General features: G+C 37.3%; 1 protein-coding gene across 1 annotated transcript in view; it reads right to left on the bottom strand.

Annotated features, from left to right (window-relative positions):
- Positions 1 to 9,957: 9,957 nt before the first annotated feature.
- dnmt3bb.1 (DNA (cytosine-5-)-methyltransferase 3 beta, duplicate b.1) overlaps positions 9,958 to 19,523 on the bottom strand; it is a 60,985-nt gene continuing 51,419 nt past the window's right edge. Inside the window, exons 13-21 of the mRNA XM_055222989.1 lie at positions 18,443 to 18,555; positions 15,703 to 15,886; positions 14,402 to 14,486; positions 13,596 to 13,741; positions 13,235 to 13,325; positions 12,679 to 12,827; positions 12,132 to 12,287; positions 10,866 to 10,984; positions 9,958 to 10,325 (exon numbers count right to left, since the gene is read on the bottom strand). Coding sequence (XP_055078964.1) covers positions 10,184 to 10,325; positions 10,866 to 10,984; positions 12,132 to 12,287; positions 12,679 to 12,827; positions 13,235 to 13,325; positions 13,596 to 13,741; positions 14,402 to 14,486; positions 15,703 to 15,886; positions 18,443 to 18,555 — 1,185 coding nt within the window. The 3' untranslated portion in view covers positions 9,958 to 10,183. The remainder of the gene's footprint in view (positions 10,326 to 10,865; positions 10,985 to 12,131; positions 12,288 to 12,678; positions 12,828 to 13,234; positions 13,326 to 13,595; positions 13,742 to 14,401; positions 14,487 to 15,702; positions 15,887 to 18,442; positions 18,556 to 19,523) is intronic.

Raw genomic sequence — 19,523 nt, 5'->3', positions numbered from 1 at the left:
CTAAAACTAGCATTGAAACTAAATAAATAATTTGAGCAGGCATCGATACACAAAAAAGATCACATAAAAAAAAACTTTTAATTAAAATGTTGTTTTGTTGCTAAAACTATTTGTCTAAAAAAAATGTTTTTGTTTAATCAATCAAAATTTCACACGTTTTCCTCAGTGTCAAAATTGAGTTTCACTATTATTATCGTAGTGAATTAGAGTGTTTTTTTAATTAATTAATTTAGTTGTCTACAGTTTTTAAAAACTATATTTTTAGACGATTACATGTTATTTTGTTGCTAAAACTGTCTTTTAGTGTGTGTTTTTTTCTGTATCAATGCCTGCTCAAATTAGTATCTCGTTAGATTTTTTTAATTAGTCAACTAGTTCCCTCCTTAAACTGCCACCTTAACATGGTGAAGGGGTTTAAGCACCCGAATAATCCTGGGAGCTATGTTGTTGGGGGCTTCATGCCCCTGGTAGGGTCATATGCTAGTCAGTTTGTCCATAACAAACACCATGTTCAAGCACAAGGGTGTCCATCGGTGCCACCAGGACACTGTAGGTCGGAGGTCAATGATTGACTTTGTCATCTGTCATCTGACCTTCGGCTGCATGTCTTGGACATTCGGGTGAATGGAGAGCGGTCAACCGATCACCACCTAGTGGTGAGTTGGATCCACTGGCAGGGGAGGAAGCCGGACAGGCCTTGTTGGCTTGTGGGACTCCTGAGGCAGTTGACAGGTACCAGCAGGCCAAGTGTGCTGTAGCTTGTGCAGTCACAGAGGCAAAAACTCTGGGTTGTGAGGAGTTCAGCGAGGTCAAGGAAGAGGACTATGGGTCGGCCTCCGAGAAATTCTGGCAAGCCGTCCAACGTCTCAGGAAGAGTAAACAGTGCATCACCAATACTGTTTACAGTGCTGTTAGAGAGCTGCTGACCTCGACTGGGGATGATGATGTTGGACGGTGGAAGGAATACTTTGAGGATCTCCCCAATTCAATGGTCATATCTTCCAAGTAGGAAGCAGAGATTGAGGACTAGGCTGCGGACTTGTCTATCACCCTGGCTGAAGTCACTGAGGTGGTTGACAAGCTCCTCGGTGGCAAGGCTCCAGGAGTGGATGAAACCTGCCCTGAATATCTTAAGTGTATGGATATTGTGGGGCTTGGCTGACACGTCTCTGTAACATCGCAAGCAGGTCGGGGACAGTACCTCTAGATTGTCAGACCAGGTGGTGGTCCCACTTTTTTAAAAAGAGAGACCAGGGGGTGTGTTCCAACTACAGGGGAATCACACCCCTCAGCCTCCCTGGTAAGGTCTATTCCAGGGTACTGCAGAAGAAAATCTGACTGATAGTCAAACTTCAGATTCAGGAGGACCAGTGTGGTTTTCGTCCCAATTGTGGAACAGTGGACCAACTCTATGCCTACTATAGCCACCCTACCCCTTGGGTGCTCGAGTGTTCATGGGAGTTTGCCCAACCAGTTCATATGTTCTTTGTGGATCTGGAGTGGGCATTCATCCATGTCCCTTTTGGTGTCCTTTTGTATGACTGGAGCAGGAGCTGTGTTTGCATTGCTGGCAGTAAGTCAGAATTGTTCCCAGTGCATGCTGGACTCTGCCAGGGATGCCCTTTGTCACCGGTTCTATTCAGTGTTAATATCAACATCATTTCTAGGTGCAGTCAGGAGCTGGGGGGGAAGAGTCCAGTTCAGGGACCACAGGATCTCATCTCTGCTCTTTGCAGGTGATATTGTTGTAGATTATTCACAATTATTCCAATTAATTGCTGTAGCCTAAAGTGCTTTCTAACCAATTCATTAAAATGAACAGTTGTAAATGCACTTACAAACAACAGTTGAGGTATTCAGTGGCTGTGCACCAGAACGAATATAAAAACATCTTCTCCTGTGGCTTTTATCATAAAAGGCTCGAAACCATTGCAGAAACTTCAAGAGCTCAGGTTGCTTCTTCTAGATTTCATCAACAGGGATAAACTAGAGGAAAATGGACAGTTTACATACTATGGTATGAGAGATAGCACCATGTCACTCCAATACCCTTATCAACACAACCAAATAATTATTTGCTTACTCTAAGAACCCCAACTTAACCAAAAGCATTCTGCAGCGAGCTGTAGTTGTGCCTCCAGTCTTTGTCTTTTCCAACATCAAGTTTGACTCCCGACAGACCCATAATTGAAGGAAACAAGATGTGCATTAAATGGCAGAAGGCTGCAACTGAAAAAATGCACATGCTCATACTGAGGCTATAGTAGCACAGGCAGTTTACTGAATATATTTGGAGGGGGGGGGGACTGACCCTCTCTATTAGAGACTAGACCTTTAAACTCACTGTATTACAACAAAAAACTGCTCTTTTAACAATATTAATTTTAACAATATTAAAAAAATTTTATATTGTGAGGTCATCGGAAAGCCAGCAATATATTTATGAAAATACAGCAAGCAAAGTATATTTTAATACCAATTTATTGCTCATCTTCTTTTAGACAACAGAATAGTCTCCTCTATTAATTGGAAACACACAAGGCTTTTTAAAGAAACACAACTTATACAATAAAACAAACTGCAGAATACTAAATTGATAAGAGTGTTTGTTTCTTATCCAGCATTATGACAATAAATATGCATAAAAGGGTTTCTTTAATATTAAATAGACATTAATGGTCATTTTACTCAAACAACTTTGAAGGTACAGAATGTAGCTTTCTGGAGGTGGCACTGCATACTTTGGAACATTCTCCATGGAAATAGATAATAAAATAACATTTCCATAGGAACAAGCAAAAGGAGACCTAGATGATGCAAGAGTCAGGTCAGTGGAGATGCAACCCCGCTCAGTTTTCTCAATGCAATAAAAACAACTAAAATGGGGGAAAAAAAAAAAAAAAAAAAAAAGCTTTGTTTTATTTTTACTTCTTTTGCTAAAAATGTACTGTGGCTTTAAATTGTCTACCAACATTCAAGAGGATGGAAATATGGTGTGTGGGTTATAATAGCTGGTTATTTACCGGTTGCCAGTTGCTCTGTGTGCGTAAAACCACTGCGTAAACATGCGTTCATCCAGCGCAGCACTCTAATCATACGGAACGATTTCATGCCCGGAAACAGTCACGGTGCCACGGGAATGTCCATCTTCACTAATGGTCGGTCCATCCCTGACTTTGGCTGGCGTTTTGTCCATTTATCAAGGAAAACTTTTGATGTAACGTGTCATCATGCATCCTATCCAACAACGATCTAACAACTCTCAGCAGCGCATCCCCGCTGCTGCCTGCACTTTCCGGAGCATTTTCATCTAAAGTTCGTAACACGACAACCAACTGCATTTATAACTGATCAGAAATGAAATCACACCACAACCATTAGTCCCTTTAGCATCTAGCACCTACTTAGCACACTGTTGTTTTTTTATTTACAGCCTCCCGCGCCAGCTTGGTGGTGCATTCAAGTCTGTGGAAGAGCCACCCAATAAGATGTTTAAATGTATTACTTCGCTACTAAAATGTGATTTTAAGACGCCAAATTAATGAGCTATACGTTAACAACTAATTCTGAAGAATAAATATGACAAATGACAAGTTTAAAAAGTCCAAATAAAATAATACGTTTTTGTTTTGCAGGTAAAATTCAAACGCATCTTCCGCGTGACATAATGACGTTGTAACACATGAACCAATCAGGTTCCAGCAGCTGAAAGCGCAAACCAATCAGAAACAAACAATACAAGAGCGCACACAAGTTTTAACAACAGGTTGAATTAGTACATTAAAATAATTAATTAGTAGTAACAGACATAAAACACAGAGTTATCATGACATTTGAATGTCGCTGTTTGCTAAAATCTGCGTGTAAGCAAAGCCGGGTTACGCCAGCGCTACCAAAACAAAAACTTTGGAAAGAAAGACAAAAGATCGAAAAACAAAGAAAGATCGCCATTTACAAACGCTGCACGGCTTGGCAGCCCTGACTAAATACAACAGCAATCGAAAGCGTGTGATCATTGAAAGGACCAACATCGACACAGCAAATGCTCAGAAATCAACGATAAAACGATACAAACAGGACGTGTTAGTAAACTGCAAGACACGGGAGTTTTGTGGTTCTGTTTCTCGCAAACAAGTTGTAGCAACAAATAAAGAAACATGATAAACATTTTACAGCCCTGATCACCAAGATCGGCTTATTTTGGGAGGCCAAAGATGGCGGAGTTTACGAAAACCGAGATGAATGAATGCGTGTGAACTCGTACAAGTTTGCGTTGTGCGTCTATTCACAGCACTGGTTTGATTATTACACTTAAATATAACAAACAAAGCCTGATATACATTAGGAGTGTTTTGTACTTTGTCCACTCCATGTCCCAACTTTAGCTTGGCTGCTGCAACAGTCGAAGTCGGCAAACAGCGTTGATCGCGTTAATAAACAGTGTTATAACGCGCTAACTGTCGCACTGCCCTGTTGCTCGCGATAATAACACATCTGAAATCATCAGGCACTCGAGTTATAACACCAAATGGTCATTAAATCCAGACATCGCTGCTTACCCGTGTGTTCCGTGGTGTTCACACTCCTCCAGCCCTCTCACGTGCGGCGCGCTCTGAGCACGCTCACTAGCGCGCGCCCCTCCCCCCGCTCGCCGCGCCTCACTCCGCGGGACCACGCGCCATTTTGCTCACAGCGCGTTTTTATGTTTACAATCTTATTCACTGTTGCTTTTTAATGATTTTGTGGTTTATTGTTGGATTATCCAGACTCCAATCGTCAATTTAAGCCAAAGAACACGCAATGGCCAAATGTAGAATGTCTAGCATCAGCTATCCAGCCTTGCTCTTGTAGCTACGCTTGCTAGAAAACGTACAATCTGTATATATACATGTTTATATATATATATATATATATATATATATATATATATATATATATATATATATATATATATATATATATATATATATATATATATATATACATGTTTATATATATATGTATATCTGTATATCTGTATATATACATGTTTGTATATATATATGTTTATATTTATATATATATATATATATATATATATATATATATATATATATATATATATATATATATATATATATATATATATATATATAAAATAAGGATCTCAGTACTTGAAACATTAATGTTACTAGTTGGTAGTTACATCAAATTGGCGATTATAGAAGTCCAGTAATAGCCTATTACCATGTTAACTGTAGAATTTATCTACATTATCTGAGTTCAAATGGGATTTACTGTAGTGCTAAGTATTAATGTATAAACCTAAAACGATGTTTCTTTTAGCTTTAGCTTAGCTGACTTTACACTTTGAGACATTGGGTGGGGTAACAGGACTGCAGGAGCGTACCTGTTCCCACAGCTCTGTTTTCTCACATTTAAAAGATGTTTTAAAGTAGATTCATAAGTTCTACTCTCACCCTGGTTCTACCTTTAACCAGAATCTCAAAGCAAGACCTTAACTTTAACCCTGCAACCCAACAAGAATGGGAACATGGGACTAAATGCCTTTACTCCAAAGATCCATTTTGTTTTGTTTTTGTTTTTTGTTTTGTTTTTTGGTAACCAAAAAGCCACCCTTTCTCTTACAAAAAAATAACACATGAAGTTAATGATGATAGCAGCTTATATATAAAATAATTGCCAGCTGTAAGTCAGAATTGTTCCCAGTGCTTGTTGGACTACGCCAGGGAGTCTTTGTGATCAAAAGCTTGGGTGACCTGGACAAATTACAGTAACAGCTCAAGTGGATGGAAAATTGTTTTGTTTTAATTGTTCAAGCATTGAACAGTTTACTGAATGATTGGAGCAAGCTTTTAACAATAGCAACAATAAAACCTTATTCATCTGTAGTGATTATTTGCCTAATCATACTAAATATAAATCACAATTTTACAATTTTATGATTAAATTAATTAGCTTAATAAATATGGGGATAATTATGATATATCTAGTGTTGTCAATGAGTTTAAAATTTAGCTAAAGAGGGACCTGATCTTGCAAGAATAATTCCTGATTCGCTTATAGAAGATACACATGAAACAATAGAGAAAAATATTAAATAATGAATCAATATAGCTTCAAGACTCAAAGCTCCAGTTCCCTGGTACTTAGACACAAATTACTAATGCTGTAGACCAAAAATGTGTAGCTAGTATTTTCATCGACTTGAAGAATGCGTTTGGTACCTTAAATCACTGTATACTGCTTAAAAACATATTTTTATATGGTATAAAAGCAGTGGCATTAAATTGAATAAAAAGTTATTTGTATAAAAGACGCAATTTGTAAAAATGGAACAATCAACATTTCTTGTGGTGTTCCCCAGGGGCCAGTATTGGGGCCTAAACTGTTTAATTTGTACAACAATAACCTATACACATCTGATCTTTTAAAAATATATACTATTTGTGATGATACATATTTAACTCCAGTGACAATTATGACCACATTATTAATGTTATTAACAATGAACTGGCTAAATTAAAATTATGGATGGACAGAAACTAATTATCTGTAAATTTTGGTAAAACAAAAGTAATGGTTTTGGCACCTGTAAAAATCAATCAGAATAAAAAAATCTGCATCAATAATACAGAAATTGAAAATGTTATAGGGATTATATTTCTTGTAACTGTAGATGACAAACTCAGTTGGAAACAACACATTTGATACAAAAGATCACAGCTAAGAGCATTTCAATGATAAACAAACCCAAGCAGTGTTTGGAGACTAATTCACTCCGTACACTTTATTGTGCCCGAATATAACCATCTTACATATTGAAATATGGAGCAATCTTCAAAACTGCATTAAATCCCTGTCAGTGCTTCAGAAACTAGCAATAAGGGTCATTCACAAAGTTGAATATTTAGAGCACACCAGTCTCTGTTCGTCTGAATTAACTGCCTTATTTAATGATCTTGTCCAATTCTCACAGCCCAACTCATGTATAGGGCAAACAATAGAGCACTGCCTGGCAATTTACAGAAATTATTCTGAGGGAGGATAAATGTGAGAGGAATGGACAAAAGTACAAACTACAAGGAAAATATTCTGTGTCTCTGTGTGTGGGGTCAAAAAGGGGGACAGTCTTAGGGAAGCACACAAGCAATCTGTAAGTATTCACAAATTTAAAAAAATGCATAAAACATATTTTCACAGTATAGAAGTGAGCTATAAGGCACTTTACGCCTTTTTTTTAGTTATTGTCATCAACCAGTGCTGTAACTGCTTTGCCTTGGATATGTATCTTTGTGAATATTAATGAGATTTGTGTGACTTTATAATGTATGCACAGGAAGTATTCTAGAAAAACATTTTACATGCACAACATTAGGGTGGGAATAAATAAGTACTACTTCATCCCAGTCCCTTTCAAGCAAAGACACTTTAGTCTAAAGACATTTTGTAAATGTGATACATTTAAAGTGTATTCAAGCATTTTTTTTTCCCTCTTGGACAAGTCTGAATTTATCCTAGATGCTCAAAATAAACATATCAAATCATCAAACGGCTGTCAGTCTGATTCACCATTCTTCCCTCGCTCATGAACAAGTGAAGTGAGAGAAAGGAAATAAGTGATTGTGTGATTGTATAATAATTAGTCTTAGAACAAGTATCAGGTCTTCTCACGTCACAGGGTTCAAGTCCAAGTTCCAAATCACTGGCAGGATGGGCTGTGCAAAAAAACTGACATTTAAATTAAACATTAACATTAAAATTGACAATACAGATTCCCTGTGAGGAGGGCTTTAGCATCCACGGTGTGAGAGTTTATTGTAAATTGGCTGTCATTTGTACAAACCTCTTCTTCTGGCTATATGTGGGGACTTGAAATAATTAAACTAATTATCAGAAAATTCCAGAATATGAGACATAAAACAAACCAAATTTTCAATGTTTTATTTGCTACAAATTATAGTTTGCTATATAAAAAAGGTACAAAAACTGACGTATAAAAATAGCACATCTGCTCTCCTGAAATGTTTTTTTGCTAAATTTTACATAGCTCTCTTTTAATAACACAACTACAAATGCTATCCAAATGGTCCATTCAAAGACACATTCAAATGCTATAGATTAAAATGTTCTATGTTTTAGCAACGTCAGTGTTAATATTTAACATTTCACACACAACATTTAGTAACTTAAAACAGTGAAGTATGTAAACAATCATTTTTTGGTATAGCAAGACATGATGCTAAAACAGTCAAGTGAATGAAAGATTTTTAACAATGTAAAGATACATTTAAAAAGTCCTTGATTAAAATCTGTAAATATGCTGAATGTACAGTACAACAGACAATGCAAAACAGATCCAGTGATTAAAAAAAACACATGTGCTATTTACAAAAGCCATGGTCTGAGGTAATGCCCTTGTATTGATTTGGTGACAGCCAACAGTAAAATGGTCTTTCAGTTAAGATTAAACAAGAAATATGCAAATAGCTAAATGCTATGTTGCAAGTTATGTGCACTTCCATTTTTGTGTTTTAACATACTGGGGAAAAAAAGACTAACAGATTAAAATGTTTTGTCCATGCTTTGATTGTTCCACTTCTTTTGGTCTTTATGAGTACTGAATACAATTGGTTACAAATGCAAAGTAACCAAAGAAAGGCAATGTGGGTTTGAAAAATAATTAGAGCTGGGTAGCGATTAAAATTTGTAATCACTATTAAGCGCATACTTGTGATTAATAGCTGTTTATTTTACCATTTAGGCCTAAATATACTGTAGTAATCACCCAGTGTTGTGCTGTTTTGACTTGGATGGGTTTTTTTTCTATGTATCTGGGGCCATATTTAAAAATGAAATCAAAATAATATCAAAAGGCTCAGTATTCACCCATTGTATTATTTTGCTAATGTCTACATTCAAATATAGCATTGTAATGTGATTTGACCTTTTGAAGCTGAAACTATTTTTTCAAATCCAAAGTCTCATCAATCATGTGGTTGTCCTGTGTGGTCTGCTGCTCTTTTCTGTTCACTATGAGCCTCATCAGTGACCGCTCACTCAGGTTCCAGAAGTAAATTTTCCATACATTTTTCTCGTTTTGAAAAATTAAAATATTAAGAGTTCAAAGGCAAACCAGCAATGTGGGGCAAGTAATATCCACAACGTGGTTGTTTATGTGCAAACAGGTAATTCAAAATGCAAGATTCTGCTAAATGTTTTAATAACTTCATGTTTTGTAAAGTTTTAGGAACAGATTTTAAATAAAATGATAGGTCTTGTGGTCATTAGTTACCACATAGCTGATTGTCCTTGACCAAGCTCTCAAACATATAAATTTTTTTTAATAAGTCTATGAGAAAAATCAATGGTAAATTTAGTTCCAGAATCACAGAGTGGTCGGCCCCTGTTGAGCTTCATTGAAGGCTGATAGAGACTTGGCTTAGTCTTGCTTCAGTTGCTTCAGGTCTGGTAAAGGTCAGTCCTCCTATTTTGTCCTTTTTAGTCCAGGTTCAAACCCTCTCTCTGCTTATTAAACATGAATATTATTCACGCAGCCTTAAAAATTATTTTCAAAAACTTCACTCAATTTACGATTAATTCAAGGCTAGCTGCCAAATGTCTGAACACCGACATGTCAAATCTTAACAGTAGGATCCACATAGTGTTTTGCAGCTCTATTAATGGAAAAAAATATTTTTGCATGTTTTTTGTTCAAGTATCATATATATAAATATATATATATATATATATATATATATATATATATATATATATATATATATAAAAACTCTTGGAATATTTATACTATAAAGTCACCTCTGTCTATAAAAGCTTTATAAAGTCTGTTAAAAGCAGTTCACCTTTGTGAAATCGAAATTTTAAAATATATCTAAAACTTAAAATGACAACGTCTGTTCTGGGTAAATTTGTCCAGTTTGAACAATTTAAAAAAAAAAACAACTCTTGTATACAAATATTTTGACAGTTTCAAGTAATGAGTAAAACTAAGAAAAATAAAAAGGTTGCACCATAGATATACAACCAAGGCCACAAACAATACAACTTTAAAACCTAGCATGTTAGCAAAGTAAAACAAGTGTCCACAGCCTACATGATAAAAGCTCTATAGTTAAAACACTTCGGGTAGTGACAGTGTACATGAGTGGTACTGGTCCAGTGTCTATTCACAGGCGAAGTAGTCTTTGAGGGGGGCAAACAGGTGCCTGATGACGGGCACACTCCAGGACCGGCCCAGGAGCTTCTGCCGAGCACCGCGCCCCATGTTGGACACGTCTGTGTAGTGCACCGGGAAGCCAAAGATCCTACCAAACACAAGGGAAATTGTGCTTTACAAGACTGGTAAGCCAATTTCATAACATAGATTTTTAATTCCCCAAAAACCCTAATAGTTCTCAGAGCAGCACTTGATTTGTAAATCAGACATTGATCTTGATCATTGATTGCCTATTGAAGGTTCCCTATACACACACAGTTAGTGATGCTTAACCAAAACAATATAAAGCATGTTTTGTCAGAATGCAGATGTGTCTGCAGCACTGGGATATTCATTCATTCTGCCCTGCCTGCTGCTGAAGCCGATCCATGTGCCAACACGATGCCCTACCTATGCCATCACAGCCCTCCTCTCCTGCACCTGCTCCTTATCGGTTCAGCACACTGCAGTTTGTTTACAGTGATTAAAAAAAGTTTGTGATTTCCTATCTGGACTGAAATTCTTATGCTTAGATGTCAAATCTGCCCCATCTGTCCACTCCATTGCACATTATAAGTTCTGTGATATTTATGATCTACAGTGAACACAGAAATTATTTTGCAAAGCCAAAAATGTACACTGATATTACCTCTCGAGCTCAGTGCACCACAGAATGTCCTCTTTTCCATTCATGAGGACAGGGAAGTGCTGGTCTTTGCCCTGTTTGATGGAGTTGGAGCGAGTGGTGATCGTGCGCACTTTTCCAAACTGTCCATAAAAGAAAAACAGAAACACATTAGACAAGGTGCAACAAAACAAAAGAAAAAATATGTTTTGAGCAGTGTTGGGAATAACGGCGTTAAACTATAACGGTGTTACTAACTGCGTTACTTTTTCAGTAACGGAGTAATGTAATTACTTTTCCTAGCGTCCTAACGCCGTTACCGTTACTAACAATAAAATGTAGCGCGTTACTTTTTATTGAGTTCACTCTGCTCTTCAGAGTCTCTCAGCCGAGGAGCTGCTGTTGTGTTTCTGTGGTGAAAGAGGAGGCTGGGGTGAGATAAAAGGCTTGTTTGAGATGAGGCGGGCACAGATACGACGCCGTCGATCGTTGCGCGGTGCATGCCGGTTAGTTTTGTATCCAAGATGCCACCGACTTGCTCGGTGGCATCTTGGAAACATCTGTTGTGTTTTTATTGTTTTAACATAATAAATAACATGGAGTAAAGTAATGCGGAGAAGTTACTTTGCCTAGTAACTAGTTACTTCTCCCAAAAAGTAACTGAGTTAGTAACTCAGTTACTTTTTGGGAGAAGTAACTTGTAACTATAACTAATTACACTTTTGAAGTAAGATGCCCAACACTGGTTTTGAGGAATGGTAATAATGACAAAATACAAGAGCAATGGTCAAAAACTGTTCAAATCTTAATACTAGGCCAATTAAAGGTGTAACTGTAAAAATGGTAGAGAGTTCGCCACCCTGTCCCCATGAAAGAACACTTTGCCCAGGATGCTCCATAATATGGCATTTGAAGTAATCCATTCTGCATTTATTAAGCATTTAAGACATTTTATTGCCAATTGTAAGGTCATAATCATCACGATCATAAAATTCCATCTTTATTCAAAATGTTTGCTTCTGAAAGTATAGAAGTATATTTTCTATTGGCAAGATTTTTGTTGAATATAATCCCATTATGATTAGTTAAATTTTGATAATGATTATGATATGATTAGTCAGTGTTGTGACTGTCGGAGTACAAGTGTGTAATTTCCTATGTTTTTTTTATACTCTAACCTTAACAAAAAGAACATACCATATTGGCTGTTTACATAATATAAAGGTTAAGTTGGGCAGGGTGTTATACCACTCAAAAAAAAAGTTTTGGCATATCTTTTTTTTTTGTCACCTTGGCGACCCTTCCATGCTCCAGACAGTCCTGCAGCTCTAGTTTGTCCATGCCAGAGGCGCACAGGGGCCGGTTCATGCCAGGTAGGTTACCCCAGAAGTAGCGTGCTCGGTGGGCAGCGGAGACCTCAATAGCATCGATCATCACTGGGTTACACTGCAAATAACGAACAATATACATTTTCCATTTTGATTTGAGAAAAAAAAACACATTACAGGACAACATTTATATAACATAAAAGGCACCATGTTAAGATGGTAGGATTCAGTTTTTAAACATGCACAAGACTGAAATCTGAACGGATAAACTAATATAAAAATCTCATGCCAAAAACCTGTTAACCCTGTAGTTTAGACCTCTACTGAAATGCATACGACAGGATAGTTTGTCCTTTGCAAAAAAAACCCCCAAAACATTTAGTCTAAAAATGGCTTCTACAGAGGGATGCTGAATCTGTGGCATTATAAAATAAGAGACATTGCATTTAAGAAAGAGGGTAAATTAGTCTAAGTGAAATGACAATGTCCCAGAGTTGACAGTAACTCACCTCTAAGAAGCGCGAGATGTCCCGCTTGTCATTGACGCCCATGGCCACCACATTTTCAAACATCCAGAAAAAGGGGCGGTCTTCTCCTTCTTTGGGTTTGGCCTCACTGAGCAGACGATAGAACTCGAAGAAAAGCCTCCCTGTGCCTTCTGAACAAACAAAAAAAAAATTCATAAATATAAAAAGGTTTCCTCTTAGGTCTCAGTAACACTACACTTTTTCCTTAAAGTAACACTGTGCAACTTGAGAGGTCGCAAATCACCTATATGTTGTAAATGATACTTTCTTGCAATACCCTTCGGTCGAAACATTATAATAAAATTTAATAACATTTCTTTGAGCATATTTGTGCAAAGCTGTGCCCATTTATTTTTACTAGTAATGTAAACTCTATTAATTTTATATAGAGATATATCCATCTATGGTGCTGTTACAGGAACCACAAGATAGTAAATTAATTTTGAAATGTTTTTATGTGACATGCGTATTGTTTTACAGTGTCCAGTTTTATTTCCAAATATAAAACAGACCCAGCCTTTAATCGTTTTGTACTCACCATATAGGCCCTTTCTTGCCGGGTTGACTATAGACAAGTCGTTGCAGGGACTTCCTCCAATCACCAAGTCGAAGGGACCCCATTCCAGGATCTGAAACACAACAGCGCCCTCTACTGTTATCTTAGCATACCTTCTGGTACTTTTCTCATTTGGTATAAAATATACTCAGTAGAACAGAATTATTTTAACACAAAGATTTATTTATTTTTTTATCTTTAATCTTAATAGGATAATGTACAGACAAAACTACAAGCCACTTACAAGCCACAATTATTGTACAATAGATTTGTTTAAGTAATAGTTTCTCAGAGGAGCACCACGACGGCAACATTATGCATACTTTGAATATTAATAACTTACATTTTTCCTGGTGATTTCACGGACATCATGGACGTACTGGATCTTTCCTTCATGTCGGACCACTCCCACTGAGATGGAGTCTTCACACACCTCTGAGGCTATGTACTGGTCCACTTTGAAACCCAAGTCTCGAAGCACCAAGTACCCTGAAAGAAAACACACATACTCTACTCTAAAAACTTGAAGAACTGACGCAGTTCATTTGAAACTGTTTGCAGTGGGCCAAGGTTATCTCTCTTGCCTTATAAACTCATCACAGTGAATAACTGGGATGTTCAGGCCGGTTTTTACAATACATCTGTACAGGACCTTTGAATTAAAAGGTTTAATCAATTTTCATGTATATTAATTACCTTTTCTTTCTTTTTCTTTTTTTTTTTTTTTTTTTACTTAAATGCATCTTGATCAGGAATAACAAGACAATACCTATGGGATTATGAAAAATATATGGACCAAACAAGAACTATACAGATCAATACAGACCTATGACCAACCCTAGGTCCAGGGTATAGGTTCACTGAAGTAGCTAAGGTGAACACGTATTATTTAATTGTCATTTTGGGGCTCATGACTCATTCATTGTAGAAATATTGGAAACTATTCCAGCGAGCTTCTTCTGCAACCAAAATGACAATACAATAAGAAACCTATCCACATGACCCTGACTTATAGATTTAGTTTATAGTTTGAACCAAGACTAAGAAAAAAAACTTTACCTTATCTTTTTATTTAGCTAGTTACTCTGTGTCTTGCTATTGATTGGTCTGACACGGATTTAACATTTTTAGGACCACTCTTGTACAAACCTGTTGCAATGCCATCGAACAGGGACAGGACTCGAATGGGCCTCCTCTGCTCTGCTGGAACTGCAGGATAGATCTTTGGCTTCTCCTGCAACAAATTCGGTAATTTGAGCTCTCAAAAATGACAACTCTTAGGCCAGGGATATACTGCACACATATTTCACACACACCTTTTGAATACATTTTTAATCCAACCCATTTTGGACATGAGCGTGGGGTGCACATCCCATTCAAAATACATTGAGAACATACATTTGTTGTCATGTTAATGCAATTACCACCCACACAGTGTATTCCTGGGCCAATTGCACATCATTAGAAGGAGCCTCGGTTCAGAAACACTGTCAATTTGTGTCAGCCTGCAAACCTATTCAGCTAATTATTTTCACTTTAAACCTGTTACGGGCTAAACACTCCCTATTGCTGCATGCATGAAAGGACGCTTCACTTATGACAGACATTTGTAAGTGAATGTCTGTGTAATCCCTCAGTTGCCCATGAGCGGGGAAATGTTTATCTACTGGCCAAAAAGTTTGAGTGAATTTTTCCTTTTGCTACAGAAGTGAATACTATAACATTGTAATGAATAAGCATTTCTACATTATAGTGTGGTATGTAGAAGATATACACCAGATGCTAACAGATGATTGTCTGGCACATCCAGAATGGTATCTTTCTTTTATACAGTGGCCCCCATGCCCTCTGTCTGCCAGGCTCAAGCATGACCGTCCTATCAGATCTGTTTCACTGACACATGTGAAACGAAGGAGCTCATTGGTCACTTATCATTTCACTTATCACCTTTCTTTTTTCCTCATAAGCAGCCATATTTGTTTTGATACAGACAGACCATGCATGTCCCTGCTTGGCTAATCCACTTTTTAATCACGCCCAAATGTACTCGGGGAGATGGTGACCAGACTCACATCTTGATACAGTATTAAAGAAGTGTGCATTCTGGATCTCAAGCAAAATAGATAATACAACCAGGATTGAAAGCAAAAGACAAAGTTTAAATATGTTTATATGTAGATTTAAACTTCGTCTTTTGCTATGGATCAGACCTGGATGACTGAGGGTTCACACAGACATCAACCAGTATCGAAACAAGTATGTCTAGTATATGAAAAATACTGACAAATAGCAAAAATATTCCTGAATAGTTAATAATAGATAGAATTTGATCTAATGTAAATCAGAATAAGGCCGCATGGTGATATTAATGATACAACTATTTTACGTTGAAAAATAACATTGCAGTGAAAAAATAGTATCAAACTTGGTAGGTGAACATTTTAACTTACAAATTCCTGTCCGTTGTCATTGGCGAAGAACTCCTGCAGCTTGAGACTCCAGTCATGCCTGCGCTTGAGGACTCCGTAGGGCTGAGGGGGCTGGCACATGTAGCACATCCAGGGGTCCAGGTGCCGTGCGCTGTTAGAAGCACCAGGGTCCACCATTATGTCCAGGCAGTCCACACAGAAACACCTGCAAGAACAATGCAAGAAAAATAGGATAGGATAGGATTTTTTTTACACAAGTACAAGCACATGTTTAAAAATGTGATAAATAATTAGTGCAAATACTGCTGCCAGATGTGTACGTCTATGCATAAAAATACCATTTTAGAAGCATTGTAGAGCAGTTCTGTATTAAAAAAAATAATTAAAAAGGTCTTGTACCCAATTTTACCCATGTGTTTGAGCAGAATGGGTCTTGAATCAGTACAAATGTATTGTATAAGCAGCACCTGAGGTCAAAATAAGTCAGCTGCATGCTGTGTGCAGCTAATTAGAAAGCATTTTGTTGTCAGTTAATCACAAAGCATTAGCATGCTAGTTGTTGTAGCTTTACCATTACAGCAAAACTCCGCTCTGGCCTCAGGATAGGGAAAAGTGGCAAGGCAGGTTTATTTGTATAGCACAGTTTGTACACAAAGTAATTCAAAGTGCTTTACAGAATAAGAAAGACAAAAAATCAAAACAAACAATCATCAAAAAATGAACATTAAAGGAGAAGAGTGCAGAATAAAAACCTTTTAGTCATATGCACAACAGAACCATAAACAGAACCATTTTGAGTCTGGATTTAAAACAAAGTAGAGGCCCATTTCAGATCTTCAGGAAGATTGTTCCAGGTTCTGCATAAAACTGAAATGCTGATTTTCCATGACTCTGACTCTGAGGGCATTAGGGACCAGCCTCCTGCTGGTGCCCAGAGTACAAGATGGTTGATCTGGCACTAACATGTGGGAGATGTACTTTGATGCTAGGTCACGGAGACACTTGTTCACAAGCGGAGCTGCTTTAAAGTCTATTCTCTGAGCCACAGGAGCCAGTGCAGAGACCTGAGCACAGGACTTATGTGCTCATAGTTCCTGATTCTAGTTAGAACCCGAGCATCAGTGTTCTGGATGTACTGCAGCTGTGTTAATGCTCATTTGGAGAGGCCAGTGAGCAGGCCATTACAGTAGTTTAACCTACTGGAGACAAATGCATGGATAAGTCTGGTGTAAACAGTATGAGATGATACTGATTTGATGTGGCTGTTAAAGTTCAACTTTGAGTCCATCATTACCTCTAGATTTCTAGCCTGATTTGAAGGTTTTAGAGAGAGAGACTGGAGGTAACTGCTAACACTTTCTCTATGTTTCTGTGGGCCAAAGACTATACTTCAGTCTTGTCTGAGTTTAGCTGGAGAAAGTTGTTTTGCATCCACACACTGATCTGTTGGATGCAGTGGCAGAGTAAATCCACTGGTCCATATTCACCTGCTGCAGTGAGACATAGATCTGAGTGTCATCTGTATAGTTGTGATAGGACACATTATTGCTGAGTATTAACTAACCTCACAGCAGCATGTAGAAATTGAACAACAGGGGTCCCAGGATTGACCCCTGGGGCAAACCACAAGTTAGGGCCATTTTATCTGAGATACATTTTCCAATTTCAACAAAGTACTTCCCTGTCTTCTAGATAGGACTTGAACCAGTATCCTGGTCTGGTCTAGTCTAGCCTCTGTAAGAGGATCCCATGATCGACAGCGTCAAAGGCAGCACTCAGATCTAACAGGATCAAGACTGAGACTTTGCCTGCATCAATGTTCAGGGAAATGTTATTTTTCAAAGAACAGTCTCAGTGCTGTGCTTGGGTCTAAAACCTGACTAGAAAAAATCAAAAGTTGTTGTTCATTTGGACGAAGTTAACACGCTATTGGTAAATAACTTTTTCAAAGGACTTCTGGGAATGTTCCAGATTAAAGTGGTAATAGCAAACTGTTGAGAACAGCCTTAAAAAATTTTGTGGGTAACACATCGAGGCAACATGTTGATGAACTCAGAGGACCTTAGGGACAGGCCTCCTGCTGGATCTCTTGGAAGGTTTTGTCAGTTACAGGTGCAAAGTGACTCAGCTCTAACTGTCTAGGTGGTGTTATTTGCGTTGTGGAATTAATGGCATTTTTTACCTTGTGATTAAAGAACACTGCAAACTCACTGCACTTAGATGTGGAAATTGGTTGTAACGGCAGTGGAGCTGGAGGGTTTGTTAATCTGTTTACTGTTATAAACAGGACACAAGAGTTGTTATTGAAACTTCCAATAATATCTGAAAAATAACTTTCCCTGTTCTACATAAACTGTGGTTGTACATGTGCATCTTTTCTCTTTAAATCTCATAATAAACCTGGAGCTTTGACTTCCTCCTTTCCCGCTCAGCCCTCTGGCACTCCCTTTTCTGTGCCCTGAGCGAGTCATCATTCCTCAATGGCACTTTCTGCTTCATCGGGGCGGTGGTGTCCAGAACATTCAAAACACTCAAAGTCAGAGTTCAACAAATCATCAACATTAGAACATGAGGCATTTGCAAGTGCTTATAAACTCATCACTGTGAATAATTAGGATGTTTAGAATGCATAGGGCAAGAAGAATAACTTTGGTTTTATCTGTAAATATGAAACTAGTTATTTATTTTTTTTCAGTCATCCAGTCAATAACGGGAGCTGAAAGTAAGAGATAAGAAAATACATAAATAATAGCCTTGTGACCTGCAGCAGTTGGCGTTCCCACAGAGGAACACCTCTCTGCCCCCACAGCACACTGTGCAGTACGACTGGTATCCATCATCATCATACATGTACGACATCTCCAGGTAGTTATCCTAACACACACAAACATAACAGAATAAAGAATTACTGTTCATTTATTATTATGGTGAAAGCACACATCTTTTTTGGCTATTTAGTAGCCAAAATAGTATTATGTAGATCAATATCACAGTTTACCATGAACACAGTGTTAATTCATGATTTAAAAATACTTGGAACTGGGTCAGTTAACTTCCAGTTTAAAACAATTTCTGCTAAATTTTTAATTTATAGAATTTTATTGTTGAAAACAGCCATGTGACTCATTTGAAAAATTCCAACTTCAGGGCATACATGTAGGGTTCAACAATCTCAAGATATGGAGTGTACAAATGCACAGAAAATTAGTATTTACACATTTACTGACATGGGTATGAAAAAGCCCCAAACAAAACAACAAATATATTGTTTAATAATAATAAATATACTGAACTATGGGGGAACACTGGCTAAAACCTCGAACAAAAAAAAAAAAAAAAAAAAAAAAAAAAAATGGATTTCACATATGTTGTCTTTAATGTACATGACATGACTTTGTAAACTCCTTTCTATCAAACATGTTTTGATCTGTTTCCAAACCTGACTTAAAGCCAACTGTGCCTACTGTTCCTTGGCACTTTGTACATTTCACAAGTACTCTACCATTATTTACTTTAGATCAAAATGCATTTTCAGGAATGTAGCAGATTGTTTAGCCAAGTGACAGTTGATGATTTACAGTGTTTAAAGATCTGTTGAAAGATGAGAGATATCATATAGAATGGTCCTTTTCTTCAAAATGTATTATTTACATTGAAGTTATTAAGCAAAATTAGACCTTTACGCTCCTTTAACCAAGTTATAATAGTGCTCTATCATGAGGTTACTCAGAGCTGCATTTTGAATGATTCATGCATGTTTGACTAATCCTTTATTGCACTGAATTTGAAATTAATTTGAAATGAATTAATATTAATAATTTGAAAATTTAGACACTGGGTCA

This window comes from Periophthalmus magnuspinnatus, chromosome 7 (assembly GCF_009829125.3).
Source record: "Periophthalmus magnuspinnatus isolate fPerMag1 chromosome 7, fPerMag1.2.pri, whole genome shotgun sequence".
Taxonomy (NCBI): Eukaryota; Metazoa; Chordata; class Actinopteri; order Gobiiformes; family Gobiidae; genus Periophthalmus; species Periophthalmus magnuspinnatus.
Note: the sequence above shows the minus strand (reverse complement) of the source record. Positions and strands in the feature narration are given on the sequence as shown.